The 15,861-nt window shown below is 36.1% G+C and overlaps 2 protein-coding genes across 3 annotated transcripts; both read right to left on the bottom strand.

The window, feature by feature from the left end:
• Nucleotides 1-127: 127 nt before the first annotated feature.
• snrpd3l (small nuclear ribonucleoprotein D3 polypeptide, like) lies at nucleotides 128-1,874 on the bottom strand. Of its 2 annotated transcripts, XM_042748241.1 has the most exons (5): nucleotides 1,723-1,874; nucleotides 1,048-1,181; nucleotides 730-922; nucleotides 685-692; nucleotides 311-373 (listed from the first exon to the last, which is right to left on the bottom strand). In XM_042748241.1, the coding sequence occupies exons 2-5, from the start codon at nucleotides 1,171-1,173 to the stop codon at nucleotides 311-313; spliced, it is 390 nt and encodes a 129-aa protein (XP_042604175.1). In that variant the 5' UTR covers nucleotides 1,174-1,181; nucleotides 1,723-1,874. The 2 variants fall into 2 exon arrangements, with proteins under 2 accessions (XP_042604174.1, XP_042604175.1); XM_042748240.1 differs by lacking the exon at nucleotides 685-692 and having other exon boundaries at nucleotides 128-379.
• A 2,957-nt stretch (nucleotides 1,875-4,831) lies between these two features.
• On the bottom strand, nucleotides 4,832-12,473 carry adora2ab (adenosine A2a receptor b). Its single transcript, XM_019072059.2, has 3 exons — nucleotides 12,106-12,473; nucleotides 9,235-9,945; nucleotides 4,832-6,438 (listed from the first exon to the last, which is right to left on the bottom strand). Exons 2-3 carry the CDS (start codon nucleotides 9,555-9,557, stop codon nucleotides 5,421-5,423), a joined length of 1,341 nt encoding a protein of 446 aa, XP_018927604.1. The 5' UTR covers nucleotides 9,558-9,945; nucleotides 12,106-12,473; the 3' UTR covers nucleotides 4,832-5,420.
• Between the last annotated feature and the right edge of the window lie 3,388 nt (nucleotides 12,474-15,861).

The following is a 15,861-nucleotide window of genomic DNA, read 5'->3' as shown; positions in this document are numbered from 1 at the left end:
TCTGACCAAAATAAAGCAAACTTTAAGTGTTGAGCCGTTAAGATTTTTATCTGTTAAGAAATGCAATGTGATACAATTAAGGAATGGTTTAGCAGCATTAAAATAATAAAACAAAGATAAAACAAACTTTTTATATAATTAAACAGCTTTATTACATGAGAAAAGTGAAAATAACTGTTGCAAAATCGACAAAAGTACAAGATCACCAAACTTACCAAACCAAAAACAAAAAAAAAAACAGTACACAATTTCTCATAAAAGAAAAAAAAGAAAACTGTAGAAAATGACAGTGACTGAAACAGGATTCACATTATCGTCTTTTCTGGAAAATATTTCCCCTTCCTCCTGGCCCTCCTCGACCTCTGGCCCCTCGCTGCGACTGCAAAGGAAAGACAAACAGTTAGTGGTTTCATCTTATGTATTTCCCATGAAAAGCATTAACTTGTTCAGCCTCCTGATTAAACAAATGACAAACAGTGTTCCATGCTTAAGGACATTTACATTTATTTTATTATTTATATTTAATTTAATACTTATATATAATTGATAAAGGCAACTTCTTTAATTGCTAATGGTACTAAAATGTAGTAGATGCTCAAACAAAAATAATTCGGGATTATACAAATAAATAATGCGGTTAAAAAGCATTTGACATTGCAACCACTGAAAAACATGCAGCATTACTGCAGTAACTGTAATGAAGTCAAAGATGCCGTAAAAATGTCCAACCTTGAGCTTTGAGAATAGCAGCTTTGCCTCTTCCAGCTCCTGCACCTTGGTTTTTGTTTTTCATGCTCTTCAACATGGGGGCGTTTTTCAACATGTCGGGTAGAATGAGGAAGCGTATTTTGCTGCCGCGAATGTATACCTGCTCCAGCTGGGACACTCTGCCATCTCGATAGGTCACTGTTATGTTGGACATCTGATTCAAATAAAACATAAACCCAGTTAGTTTCATTATTCAAAGCTCCCTGCAAATGTACATTTAGGCATAATATAAATGTTTGGATAACAATGCTTTAAGAATGAATTGTGATTCAGCAGTACCTGGCAGTTCATGTTATCCTCTGCTTCGATCAGTTTGCCTCTGTACACCTCACCCGTGTTTGTCTCACAGGTCACGATGTGACCCTCTGCTTCATGCAGGACTTTGATGGGAACACCAATAGACATGTTTTAATCTGAAGACCAAAAAAAATAATTAACACCAGGTTTAGAACAGTTTCTAATCGTAAATGATGACAGTAATAACTAGAGGTGAAAGAGTTCAGAGAAAATACTAACTCTTAAACGTTCGAGTCATTTAAAAAGATCCGATTCATTAGAACAATTCGCTCGGGAATCGAATTACATTGGCCCCGCTTTATACTTTTGATTCAGCAAAACGAACCGACTCATAAGAATCACTCGTTCAGGAGGAATCATGTTCTGTGTAAATTGCATATTCCACGCACAAAAAATGAACGTCATGAAAACCTTACAGTTTTTGGTATTTAATAACGTTAGCTTACACCGACTTAAATAACTAAACTAACATATTCCTAATGAATATCTAGACTGGTCTCAAACGAGTCGAATACATAAACCAAGCAAACAATGACTGTCCGAAATGGACGTTGTTCCGCTAAAGCATCGAACAGATCCAACAGTACGGTATACTTTCGTGAAAGACAAAACGATAGACTACAAATAACAGGTTTGTGTCATAAAACATTACAGTACCTTGTATCAACGGCTTCGTAGAAACCATCACAATTCAACAACGTGAGTATTTGCGGCGTTTTCCCGCTCCCACAATGCAGCTGAAAGCAGAAGCCCCGCCCTTTCCTGAAACCTTGTTGCATTTTGGGAGTTGTAAACGTCAGGTCAACGTAAACATGAATCAGACACCTCAGAATTACACAAGAGGGCAGTATTGAACTGTGGATATATTATCCCAAACAATGTCATTCAATTTAATATTTTAATTAAACGTCACAATTAGCAATTATAATAAACAATTTAAAAAATCTTTGTCAGCATGTTACAGTAAGTGTTCAACATGTATTTCTGCTTGCTATTATTGAATTAAAAACATGTAACATCGTTAATATTCTGTGCACGAAATACATTTTTGACAGATTTCATGAACGATTCTGAAACAATTACTTTTTTATATGATACAGTAAGCTATATGCCACATATTAAACAATACATTGTTAAACAATGGAAAAAAGCTTTGAGAAGTCATTTGTTTGGTTTTGGCATCATCAAGATTCATTGCTCTAGTCTGAGACCCTGTGCAAGGCAGGAATATACGGTCTAAATCTGTTCTGTCATCCTGGTGCTTGATAGACTGATTCTGTGTCTATTCTTAGCAGTAGTCTTTTCCTCTTTGTCTGTAAATCACGGCAGAACAAGAGACCTGTTCAAAATGGGCTGAACTGACCAGCCAAGACAGGAAGTATTACGTCTGACCTTTTTTTTGTTGTTGTTGTTAATTGAATGTTCCTGTTTTCCTGAAATTAAGGGAAGTGGTAAAAACTAATGATGGGCTGAAATGGTGAAATGGGGGTCAAAGATTTAATATAGGCCTACCACATAATGCTGTAACAGAAAATTCCTATAAAACAACCTCCCCATGCCAAAGATATTTAACTTACTTCATTTATTTTTTATCAGACATGTTACAGTATGTTATACGGAAATTTTATCATTGGTAAGATAAAAAAATATATATATATATTTTCCTTAAAAACATGTCCGCGTTTAACAGGAAATTCTAACTGTTTATCAAAGAGTACAAAGAGTCTCTTTCTGTGACCTGAAATTGCCCTCATGAGATTAAACTTGATGTTCTGAAGTATTTCACCTGCATCAAATCCACAAAAGAGGAAAAAGTCAATTCAACCAATTACAAACACTGACATGGTGGAATGGGTGGGGACGTGTCTGTTGATTACACAGTAACTCTCAGCAATGTCTTCAAAGCTCATTTTAGCAGCAGAATGAACCTGCCAGCTGCTGCTGATCTATGTGACAAGCTGACAGTCTATTAGCTTCACTCCCGACTGATTTACACTACAAGCATACATGATAAAAGAAGATAAATTACTGTGTAAGCCCAGAGATTCGTTTTTGTAAAGAACATCTGTCTCATCAAAAAATAGTGCTCTCAACACAAAATCAAATCATGCCACTGCTGAGCTGACTGACATTCCTCAGCTAGAATCAACAAAACGCTAGATCTGAACTGATATACTATAACCAAGTGCTATATTGCACCATCTTTAAAGTAATGGAAAGAGCTTCCGTTTCTTTCCTTTTTATTGTTGCAATGATTATAATTAGTGTAATTTTGTTCTAATAACAATATTAATAATTCTATAAATAAAATTTATATTTCTATGCAATATTGTGAAATATTACTATATATTTTTAAATGCTTTTTGCTGTATTTTTGATCAGTAATATTGTCAATTATCATTACAATTAAAAAGAACTGTTTTCTGTCAATATATTAAATGCAATATATCTATATTTAATAAATATGAACATATAATATAGAAATACATAATATATAAAATATGAGAATGTCTCATAATTTCTGCTGATTTAAAATAAGTTAATGGATGTGTTAATTTTTTGACTCAACAGATCCTGATCCTTCAACATAGGCCAAATATAGAGGCAATATCAATGATCAAGGATATAAAAAACAAAAACATTTTCTGAGAAGTCTAGCTCACTTGTTCCATTTTTATGAATGGTCACTCTAGACCCGCTGCTTCTATAAATGGATAGTTACACATACAGAAAAGTCGACAACCATGTGTCAAATACATGCATCGTGTACACAGTGCAGGTTTTTCCCACTCTAGAGCTTTTTAATGAGGAAAAAGGAAGTGTAATGGTCCAGTTTAAGGGATCATCAAATGCACCTTCATTTGATTTCCTTTGCATTAGGCCGCCTGCTGGCGTCAGCAGTCTCTCTGTAAATACAATCATAGCTGGTCTGTGTAGGAGTCCACGATTGCGCTCGTATGCATGCGTGTCAGAAGAGGAGATTAAACAGCACTGTCCTACATTCTCCATTTTATGATCCCTAATCATTATGTTGTGCTGAAGACTAAATAAATCTATTGCACGATTTCTCATTTGACGTTCTATTTGTGACTCATTATTGTTTATACTTGTAAAATTTGATCATTATAATGAGAATCAAAGTCCACTTTATTGAGCAACAAGAAATCCACTTGACGTTGCTCAGACAGTTTATGGCTTAAACCAGCTGTTTAAGGATTATTGATATTGATTTCATGTCTGCATGTGATTCTAATCAAGCACATTAGATTTTATGCATCACTATTCATAAATTCTATTTGGGCAAACTTCAGTATAGCTTTGTTTTATTTAGTACATTTCTTGAAATATTAACACATGCTTACAATCAATACAGTATTCGGTTTGGTCATGTTTTAATAGGGCTACATGATTCATTGAAATTAAACTGAAATCACAAAATGGCTTAGTGCGATTATCAAATTGCAAAGGCTGTGATTTTATTAAATACATATATTAATATAAATACATATACACTGCATATATAGTTTCAGAGTGAAGTGTGGCACTTTTACACGCAAGTAGCTCATGATCCGGTGTTTTCAGCAGCTTGGTTCATAGTTAATGCAGCCAACTCCAGTTTAGGTCACTTATAGCATGCATTTATTATTATATATTATTTTTTTATTTTACAGTGAAATATTTTAAGTAATATTTCTTATTTTTATGTAGTAATAATAATAATAATAATTATTATTATTATTATTTTGACAAACCTGGAGTTTTTAAAAAAAAAATAGCATTTTATCAGAAAAATTGCAATATGATTTTTTTCCCCCAAATCCTGCAGCCGTATTTTTTAACACATTACAGAGGCACTGGCAGTTGCATTGACTGTACATGTTCTCAGTTTGGACAAACACCTACTAAAAAAGAAAGAACAGAAAGATGAAACTTCTCTAAAACGTGCCACACATCTACTGTAAGTCTTTAATGGCATGGTCATAACAGATTTAGCTGAATTCCCCAGAATACTGTTTTAATCCATCAGGCCTCTCCCACTTTGACCAGGAAACAATGCTCTTTTAATAAAGCTCCTTGGAAACACATAAGCTTTGGAAATGCTCAGCAATATCAGCAAACAAGTTCTTCATGAGGTCCGAAAATTTGGAAACACCATCTTCCTGGAATTTGTGTAGTAAGGGTTCCCACAGGAGCTATCTGATCCTCACATAACTGTTAATTTCCTGACCCTTGATAGTACTGTAAGTGAAGTCACCATCACTAGCACAACAATTCAGATCAGTGATAGCTTCATAAAGAATGAAACAAGCTTCATTCAGGTTTTTTCTGAGGAATAACTCTTGTGGAAGTGTGCATCATGACACTTCTGCAAGATCGGATGAGTTGCTTGTCCTTAAGGGCACCAGGCATCTGACGTGTCCGTTAGTAATAGCACTGCAGTCTTTTACAGTCATTATTTCTACATGGTCCCTGATGGAGGGAACTTCCTCTCCGGTATGTAATGAGAAAATCTTTGTCGAATTGGCAGGAAAGGAATGTTCCAAAGTTCCATTTAAACTGTATCCTAAGTCTTGGAATTCCGTTTGAGGCCTGGTTTTTGGTGGCATTTGGTTTGTAAATTTGTCACAGGAAACCATGCCAGGAATGGGATTGGCGTCCAACACATAGCTACTGGACACTGTACAAGAATTCTCAATCACACTGACTGCAGCAGAAGAAGCAGCCATGCCTCCGTTGCTGTTACCAGTGGCCAGTCTGCTTCCATGCCACAGGAAGTGCCGTCGGATGATCCTTCGGAAGGTGTGTCTGAAGTCACGTATTCGGTAGGCGTATATAAACGGGTTCACTACTGAATTAGCATGTGAAAGCAAAATGGCCAGGTACATGACCCAGCCCTGAGGTCGATCACACAGTGGACAGAACAGTGTGAAGCAGTTAATAATATGCAAAGGGAGCCAACATACAGCAAAGAGGCCCACTATGATAGCCAGTGATTTGGCCGCGTGGACTTCCTTTTGCAGTGTGGACCGGGATGAGGATCCCTCCCCGTGGGCATGTCCTTGAAAGTGTACTAGTTTCTGCTCCATCTGTCTGAGCTGGTGACGAGCAGCCATGAAGATCCGTGCATAGATGGCCAGCATGGCAAGCAGCGGAAGCAAGACGCAGCCGAAAAAGTTGAAGTAAACCATGTAACCCATTGTGACCACCTCCTCAAACAGGCACTCTGTCATACCTTGAGGACAGGAGCTGTTGGTGCCCGCGACGACATGCCTGTTCCAGCCTAGCATGGGGGTCAAACCGATGACCACTGAAAGTATCCAGCATACCGCAATGATGCCTTTGGCTCTTCGGCCTGTGACAAGGCTGTTGTACCTTAGCAAGACAAAACAAAAACAAACATGAGACAGCAATTTTGGTAGGAAGTACGCTATGGATCAATATATATTGATAAGCATGCAAAGTTTGGTCATATATTACAACTCTATCTTCCTCAAACAATATGTTGATGTTTCCTGAAGTCCATCCCGGAGTGGGACGTATTGTTCTGTGCGCACACAGTGCATGAATACTGTCAGAACTGGAAAAGGCTGCGCCATTTTTTTCCCAAATCAACACATGCATGCACTGACTTTGCTCCTGGGAAATGTCCATTGTTTAGGTGGTAAGCTTTGGTAATTGCTGCCAAAGTAGAAAATACCAGGATATGTGCTAATAAGAAGCATATATTTCACCTGTATTGTGCCTATTCTTAAAATAATACTTGCAGGCCTTGTTTTTGTACGACTTAACCTTATTCTTTTCAGTGATATAATTAGAAAACCATGAGAAGAATTAAATTGTTCAATTAAATCAGGGGTTTTCAGCTGGAAAAGATTAAAAACCTTTCACAGTCTTTTTAGAGGAGGCAAAAATACAATCCAATTATTCGGTATTAACTATTAAAGACAAAACTGAGTCCTTCAAAATTTGGACTACACTGACCACACGAAATGTTTTTGACTTCCTAACAAGAAACGACTCTTAAAAGTCATTCATTTGAAAGTCAGACTATACTGTTTGTGTTGTGTGTTTTTTGTGCTGAATGTTTCACTCTGCAGATTCTGTAGCATTTTTGCAAGGATGTTAAACAGGTATTGCAGAAACATCTGTCTTTACTTAATTGGTAATGTGTTTGGTCTGCTTAGCCAGAAGGACTGAATATTTTTGCATAATCACAGATCCCCCCCCCCAAAAAAAGAATAATGGTTTAAAGTTTAATTTTATCCCAACTTTTTCCCAGACATGAAAATATCCAAATGATGTGTCATTAGTAACCCTTTGAAATAATTAATAATTGTTTTTTGAAATATTAAGAACATTATTGTATTGAGACCCTTGGTTAGAGACCAACCTTGGCTAGAACTAAATGTTAAGTGCTATAATAAATTATAGCATATTAGCAAATGTATAAGCATCAGTTTACAAACAGTTTGGAATAGAGCTGTGCAAAATCCACTGCCGTTATGCATTTCAAACATCCCATCATGCAGACAGCCCTGCTACATGTTTCCTGTGCCAAGGGCAACAGTTGGAAACGGTGGTCAAATGTCAATTGTTCCAAAAATCCTTGGGCTTATATCAGGCCCATCGAGAACAACAGGGGCTGCTTCATTAAACCCAGAGGACTTACAGGGCTCCAGTACTACTGGTACCTCATTCACACGCCCACAGAGACTGGAAGCCGACAGACCTTATGTAATCAACACCTGCCGGGGCTTTTGCTGTCACTGCTGTTCTCTTATAATGCTTCGGGCGGCTCAATCTACACCATGAGCAGAAATGTGCATCACACCCTCTACGCAGACGGGTGGTAAAGTCCCACACCTTTCAGCTACTGAAAAGCGCGGCTGAGAGCTGCTGGGCCAGAGCATTTAAGAATAACCATTACAATGTTCAACTGGAGTGCTCTAAAGACTCTACACTGGTTGCCTTTACACTCTAAGTAAATTATGTTTAAAGAAGCCCTTTTTTGATAAATATCACTGGACTGAGATATACAGTAATTAGCAGTAAATACTAAGGCAAGTATTGCTTTTTTGCTATGTATTTTAATCACTAAGTAACGAGTGCATACACTACACTACATATTTGGAAAAAAACCCTAAACCTATGTATTAAACTCCCACACTGTTTGTGCTACAGACAATGAATGATACCACAAATCATGCGGCTTATTGTGTAGAGGTGTGCTATTATTTTTTTTTAAGGGCTCAGACCTATGATTTACAACTGACGGACAATATAACAGCTGAAAATCCCCTAGGCTTACACTAAAAGATGGACCCAAGTCATATTTAGATAGATTGAAATGTTTTGTAACAAGATAGCTAGATAGATAGATAGATAGATAGATAGATAGATAGATAGATAGATAGATAGATAGATAGATAGCTAGATAGATAGATAGATGTGACGTCTTTGTTCTTTGTATGTCACTATATTACAACATGGTGACAGATTAAGTATTGATTATTGATTTGGCTCTACTGAAATGAACTATTCTTGAAACATGTGTCAACAGTGTGAAGCTGCATGACTCCTATTAACTGAAAAGATCCCCTCACTGCTAGAAGAGAAAGAGGGATTAAAGGGGGGAAATTACATGTATCTGAGGGAATTGCAGTCCAAGTTGTGCCCATTATCAAGTCATTATCAAGAGAAAGGCAGAGAGAGCCACACAATCTAGGAGCCTTTAACCTCTTATCTAAACATGCAAACTACAAATAAATATAGATTAGATAATAATATTTCTGCAAACATATAACGTTTGATTAAATACACATGTAAACACACACACATAGACAATGGGACTCAAGCACCAGATAGTATTAAAATTGTATTCGAAAAGTAAAAAAAAACTACCCCCATCTGCTATTATTTTTAACAACAGACACAGTGTAATTCTGTTTGGGCTTTAATATGAGTTTTGATCAGTTTTTGCCATTAATAATTACCAATTGTAAATGTACTGGTAATTCAAATATAGGAAAATATTATGGTTGTTATGTTCCTGCTTTAAGGCGACTGTAAGCTCAAGCAATCATGTGATCAGTAATGAAATCCTCTTCTTATCAAATGTCTGCCTTCAAAATGTCTTACCTGAAACTCACAACAGAACCATTCACTCACCTCAATGGGATCTTTATGGCGATATACCGATCCAAGGCAATGGCCAACAAACTGAAGATGGAGCTCTGTGTAAGGACCAGCACGAAACAGGCAATGAAGAGACACCCGTAAAAATGGCTGCAGAAGCCCGTGCTGATGATGACAGCGAACGGAATGGCCAGGAGTCCCACTGCGATGTCCGCCAAAGCCAGCGACACCACAAAGAAGTTGGTGATGCTCTGGAGGTTACTGTTAAGGCAAACGGCCCAGCACACCAGAACGTTCCCCGTCACAGCCAAAACCGCAATCAGGAGCTCAAGAACAATGTAGACGACCGAAGACATGGTGCCATCAACCGGTGTGAAAGGACATCCTCAGGGACACACATAGTTGTGCTCCCGATAATTGCTCAGTGGGACTTCACTCCGCCACTCAATGGCTCCAGCAATAGGTGTGAGGACCAGCCAATCCAACCATTCCTCTTGAATGAATGATGTCTTGTTTTAATGGAAAAAGGGGATAGAAATAACCTGATATCAGCTGCTAAACCACTCTGGGGTACACTGAGGTGACTGCAGGGTCAGTGGTGACACCCCTCTGTAAATCTCGACTTTTACCCGTTCACCAGCGTGTCCCTTAGGTCCAGCTCAGATATTCATTGAAAGTCTTAGAGGAAACAGCTACTAGACTGCATAAAGCGGCTCCGGTAGACCTTCACTGGGACTTCTTACCCTGTAGAAAGAACAATCATATCACACAATAAAAGATTAACCTCTTTGGGTCACAAAAACTACCTAACTTCTCCCAAGCGGGAGGTCTCCATCAAAAGACGACAGGATAAAGTATTCTAGTATTATCTATAAAAGTATTCTTTTGTATCCATTCATGTGATTCTGTTTTCATGTTTCATTGACTCTCTACATGAAATGTATAAGTTTCTTCTTTATTGGATGAATAAATGGCAATTATTATCAGTTATTTCAACAAACATTATAGTTCAAAAGTTTTGGGTCTGCAAGTCTATTATGCTCTCCAAGGCTGCGTTTATTTGATTTAAAATACAGTAAAAACGGTAATATTGTGAAATGTTGTTACACTTTAAAAAAAATGTTTTTTTTTTTTTTACTGCTTTTTACATTTTAAAAATGTAATTTATTCCTGTGATGACAAAGCTGAATTTTCAGTCATTCATTTTCAGTGTCACATGTTCCTTCAGAAATCTTTCTAATATGCTGATTTGTTGCTCAAGAAACATTTCTTATTATTATTTATTATATTTTTGTGGAAAACATGACATTTTTTCTAGTTAAAAAAAACAGCGTTTGTTTGAAATATAATTATTTCTTTTAGTTAAACCCCAATCTTTCGAACAATAGTGTAAGTTTCAGCTCTGCTTCTAGTACTTGATAATGCTCAGTCTGAATTGTTCAGGTTTGGCTTCAACAACAACAACAACAACAAAAAACAGAGCATCTAAAATTGTCTCTTTGTATGTGTAATTAAATCAGTCTGGCAATCCTCTGACTCTTTTGGATCATTTATTGTGGTTTTGCGTAGGCCTATCTAGAATGAATTGACTAACTGCAACATGCCTTCCATGGGATAGGCCACATTATCTTTTTTTTTTTTTTAGAGATTTCTTATCTTTTAGCTCCAGTCTGTTTGATCAGGCACAAAAAGTCACTCTTCCTCTGTGTTTTAGTGTTGCTGTTTGCTTTTTATAGCACAGCGTGACTTTGGTATGGCTGTTGACTCCCTCAAGTGATATAATGACAATTTTTTTCCAAAGCACAGATCTGGCATGTTGCGTTTTAACAACTTTTGCATTAGCATGCATCAGTTTACAAAACGCTTCCTGTGCATAAAGACAAGGTACTTTCCATAACTGGTTAAACCGTTATGAGGTATTATAAAATTAACTATATGATGTCCAGACTAAAAAGAAAAAAAAAAGTATTACAAAAAAAAGGGTGGGAGTGTGGAAATACTGTATGACAGCTGCTCAGCGAGCATGTTCTGTGTGAGAGGAAATGATGCTTTGGGTTTGGGGACTATGATAAGCGTGTACTGCACCCCCATCTGTCATTCAAAAAGCATGCTTAACAGTTATCTTGGTCATTGTAACGTAATTCTAGTGTAGTTAAGATGCATGTTTTCAGGTAACTACATCACAAGTCATTTCAATAACTTCACAGAGTAGAGAAACACATTGCTGATTACACTAACATTTTCTTAAGAAAAATTAGACATGAAACATTTACAATTCTGTGACAGTTCAGCCACACATAGCTAGCATAAGTGGTTATTTTAAACTTGGTTAACAACTGTACATTTAAATGGAGAACATCTACATTTATTACTACATTTTTTTTTGTAAATCATTCTATATATATTTATACCCTTTTTAATCCACTTATGGCCATGAGGTGTTGCAAATGATTAAAAAAAAAAATAATATTTAAATACAAGTACAGTATTTTCAGTTAAAATTAGGTCATAAAAGTGGATGAATAGCATAATACTTTTAAAAAATGAAAGAAAATGAGAAAAATGCTCTTAAAATTGTTTGAAATGGAAGTAGGATATTACATCACATGAATATTTCACATTGTTGGAGACTGCTGTGACTGCTTGTCATGTGAACTACTTATGCCCACTGTAAAAATATACAATAAAATTAGAAAAGGTGAGCAAAGTTTTGACATTAATTAATAAAGATTAAGAATTTATAGATTAGAATGAGCAAAACAATACAGGTGTCATTCAGTAAAACAAAAAAAAAAATCTAAAAGGATGACAAAGTTCAATTCAGCTATATCACAAACCTTACTAGTAAACAAATACATTTACGAACTGTTTATAATGTAAAACACTATCGTTATCGTTACTCACTTCAGCTGTTTTCAAGCGTGTTTCCGCCGTGCACCTGAGTTTCTCCGCAGGCATTCTGTCATTTCTGAAAGTCCAACCGCAAAACTTAATACAGACCAAATCGTTCCACACGTTTTTATCACCCTGACGAAGTTATATATATATACAAATGCACTACTCTGAACGTGTTTGGTCAAGGAAAAGGCGAGTTGAGTCTCCGCTTCTCTCCGCTCTGTGGAGTTGTGGTGGCTGGCTACAGACAAGTGCGCGCGCTTTCACAATAGTGACACTCACGCGCTGTGAGAGAAAGAGACCCGCGCCTCATTGGTTTTCGTGGTTTAATCTATTCGAGCTATGAAAAGTGCATTAAACACGATGTTTCCCTCCCTACAGGAGGACCCTTGTGGGTGGTAACTTCATCATGCTGTCATACTGTCATTCGTCATAGTCCTTGCAGTTACAATAAAAGTTTAAGATGGATGAGACTACTCACTATCATAAATAACTAGGCTAAATAAATAAAACAGAAATAATGTAAATAAATAAAATAAAAATATATAACAGCAAAGAAAACTTAGCTTACATAAATAAATAAATTCATAAATAAAAGCAGTATAACTGTTTAAATAACTATAATAATAAATATAAATAACAATAATACTGTTTATTTAAAAAAAATGTAGTGGTTATTTTCTGCCTTAATTTTAATCTCTCTCTCTCTCTCTCTCTCTCTCTCTCTCTCTCTCTCTCTCTCTCTCTCTATATATATATATATATATATATATATATATATATATATATATATATATATATATATATATATATATATATTACAAAGAATAAATAAAATTTGAATTAATTAATTAATTAATAAGTAAATAAATAAATAAAATCTTCTTACCACGGGTAAATATACAATAATAATAATAAAATGTATAATAATAAAATAAAATAAAGTATAAAATAGGCTAATTTGCCTAAAGTAGCAACTGACGTAAATAGGCAAATTTTTTAGGTGAATATGATGTGTGAGAAGAGATGTTTTGAAACTTGTTAAGTTAACTTAACCTAGTTAAATCTTTTTGAGATGATCTTGCAGATAATCTATACTCTTGTTTTAATGACAGTACAAATACAGGCCTAGGCTACTTCTGATGCGATATGACCAAAGACTTCAGAATAGTAGCCTATCTGACTTTTACAGCAAAACAAGTCTGCTTAACGAACTACATTTCATCCGGGGAATTTAGCTCGAATCAAGCTATCTTCATTGTTAGTAAGCCCAGTTTGAAATATAGCTACGCAGACAGTCCAGTGGCTGAGGTAAACGTGCGCGAGGAAGCGAGGGACCGGGGTACCGTGAGATTGTGTGGTTTCTCACCGCCGAAACATCCTGCTTCACCTCAGGGCCACATGAAGATAAATGTATGTAATCAGCAAACCAGAGGCTGAGGTCCACCGACCAAGGACTTCATTAAAGCACGCAGCACACATTGCAATGACATTTCTTAATGATTTGGATCTAATACATAAGCCCAAGACTTTTTCGGGGCCCCTCAGTAAATCAAATCACAGCCTCCATGCTCACCTTTTACTACAGCCTTGTTTACGCAGAAAGCCTTCGGCACAAATATAGACACTTACCTCAGAGTGCTAGACACAATCGGTGTGAAAATGAAAGGTTATTTTAGTAGTAGGAGGAAGCTCTTGAGTACAGCTGTTTAAATAGAGCTTTTCTGCTGGCTCACTTCTTTCTTTCCACAAGAGAAGGGGTAGTTTAGATTCTGTTTTTCCATTTCTGATTCTTCCCATAAGTGCTATGCAGGACTTCCAGGAAAGGTTGGATTAAAAAAAAAGAAAAGAAAGAAAAGGAAAAAGGTAGGAGAGAAACATGAAATTTAGATAACCATCCATTCTACAGTTTCATGCTCATGTGCCCTTGTATTAACCTGCTAACTCATGTCAGTACACAAAAGCATCTTGGATTTTGGATCTAGAAGGACAAACCTGCTCAAGCCTAGCAGAAATGTGCTGTATTTATGTAGTCTACTGTAAAAGTAATTGTTTACAGGTGCCAGGAATGACCCCAAGGACCAAGAAGAGATCAATATATCAATATATCAGTGTTTAAATAAACATCAGTTATATTAGGGTAGAAAATACATTTAGAGGGGGGTGACAAGCAGAGTTAATTGAACATTGTTTAAATACTATTGTAGTATTTATTTGTAATTTAAATTAGCTTTTATATTTTCAGTTTTCATTTAATATTTTATATTAATATTTTAATAATTTTAGTTTCAGTTTTAGTTTATATTAATAACACTGGTTACAACAAATATTGCCATCATTTGAAAGAACAAAACCCATTCACACATAAAATCAACACACTGAACACATTTGAAAATATCAGACTGTATTTGTGCACACAAATATTGTTCTCACAAAACCTTACTGTACTTTTTTTTGTTCCCCTTGATATGTCATACAGTGCTCTAGGAAAAAGTATATGTAGTGTCAAAAAGGCATTCCAGGATTTATACAAATATGAATTATGGCATGTTTTAAAGGAAAGCACAGTATGATATGACATGATTTGGTTCAAATCGAAATCTTCATATTAAACTCTTCATGATTAGGTCACAACCTACATCTCACAAGAAGATCCAAACAAAAATACTCCTCGTCACTACTGACCTTTTCCAGGTAATTCAATGTCAGTGTCAATGACATTTCCATATATAAACAAACCAATACACCACAGAGGACTGTCAAACTAAATCTATCATTTAAAACACAACAGGGCTCTCCGTAGCTTGAATGGAATAAATTATAGTTTTGCAAAAACATGACGTGCCCTTGACATAAAATTCACTTTGAACTGCTGTGATTGGCAGAATAATTTTGCTGCAACCCACTTGATCCCTTCAAAGAATTTACAAAACAAATATATTCAAACAGCAGTGCATTGAAGACAGCAGAACAAGTTTATCTAAAACATCAATTGTGCTACTGGCCTTTCCTTTTCCATGTAAAGCTTCAGTTTGCGTGCGGAGGCTTATCTTTGACAGATGTACAGTATATAATGGGAGAAGTACAATGCATGATTTAACCATGAGCTGACAGTGCGGATGGATTGTAGTCGTCTTATTTCACATTTCATATCAGTGAATACACATTCAGTCTTTTTTAATTTGTGCTTTTACACCCATAAGACAAACTCAATCTGAATCAGCAAGCTTCCAGAACCCAGCTGGCTTTAGGTGTCAAATAAGGATTAGTAGTGCGTAGACAAAAAGGACTGAAATGCTGAAAAATATCCTGTAAAACAGAAAACAAGCAGCCATGCATTTCATTTGTGCTGACATTTCAAGCAGAAAAAAGGTCCTGCAGCATTTTCAGTGATGGAAGATCAGCTGGAATGAATATTGAGGAAAAAAAAAACATGTCTGGTCAAACAGCTTCATTACAAATTACATATAAGATTCATAATTAGCTTTCGTTTAGTGTATGAAAATGAAAAAAATTTAACTGCAGATGTAGATGAGTTCGTTTCTTCATCAGAACAGATTTAGAGAAATTTAGCATCACATCACTTTTCCACCAATGGATTCCTTGCAGTGAATGGGTGCCGTCAGAATGAGAGTCCAAACAGCTGAAAGAAACATCACAATAATCCACAAGTAATCCTTCAATTAACATCTTGTGAAGAGAAAACAATGCATGTTAGTAAGAAACAAACCCATTCTGACGGCACCCATTTAACTGCAGAGGATC

This window comes from Cyprinus carpio, chromosome B21, assembly GCF_018340385.1.
Source record: "Cyprinus carpio isolate SPL01 chromosome B21, ASM1834038v1, whole genome shotgun sequence".
Classification (NCBI taxonomy): Eukaryota; Metazoa; Chordata; class Actinopteri; order Cypriniformes; family Cyprinidae; genus Cyprinus; species Cyprinus carpio.
Note: the sequence above shows the minus strand (reverse complement) of the source record. Positions and strands in the feature narration are given on the sequence as shown.

Excerpts from the sequence above, each read along its gene's own strand:
- snrpd3l (XM_042748240.1), bottom strand. The coding sequence starts at position 1,173 with ATGTCTATTGGTGTTCCCATCAAAGTCCTGCATGAAGCAGAGGGTCAC. Across the intron at positions 923-1,047 it reads AGGATAACATGAACTGCCAG|ATGTCCAACATAACAGTGAC; the intron begins GTACTGCTGAAT and ends TATTTGAATCAG. Across the intron at positions 380-729 it reads TGCTATTCTCAAAGCTCAAG|TCGCAGCGAGGGGCCAGAGG; the intron begins GTTGGACATTTT and ends TTTCCTTTGCAG.
- adora2ab (XM_019072059.2), bottom strand. The coding sequence starts at position 9,557 with ATGTCTTCGGTCGTCTACATTGTTCTTGAGCTCCTGATTGCGGTTTTG. Across the intron at positions 6,439-9,234 it reads GCCATAAAGATCCCATTGAG|GTACAACAGCCTTGTCACAG; the intron begins GTGAGTGAATGG and ends TGTCTTGCTAAG.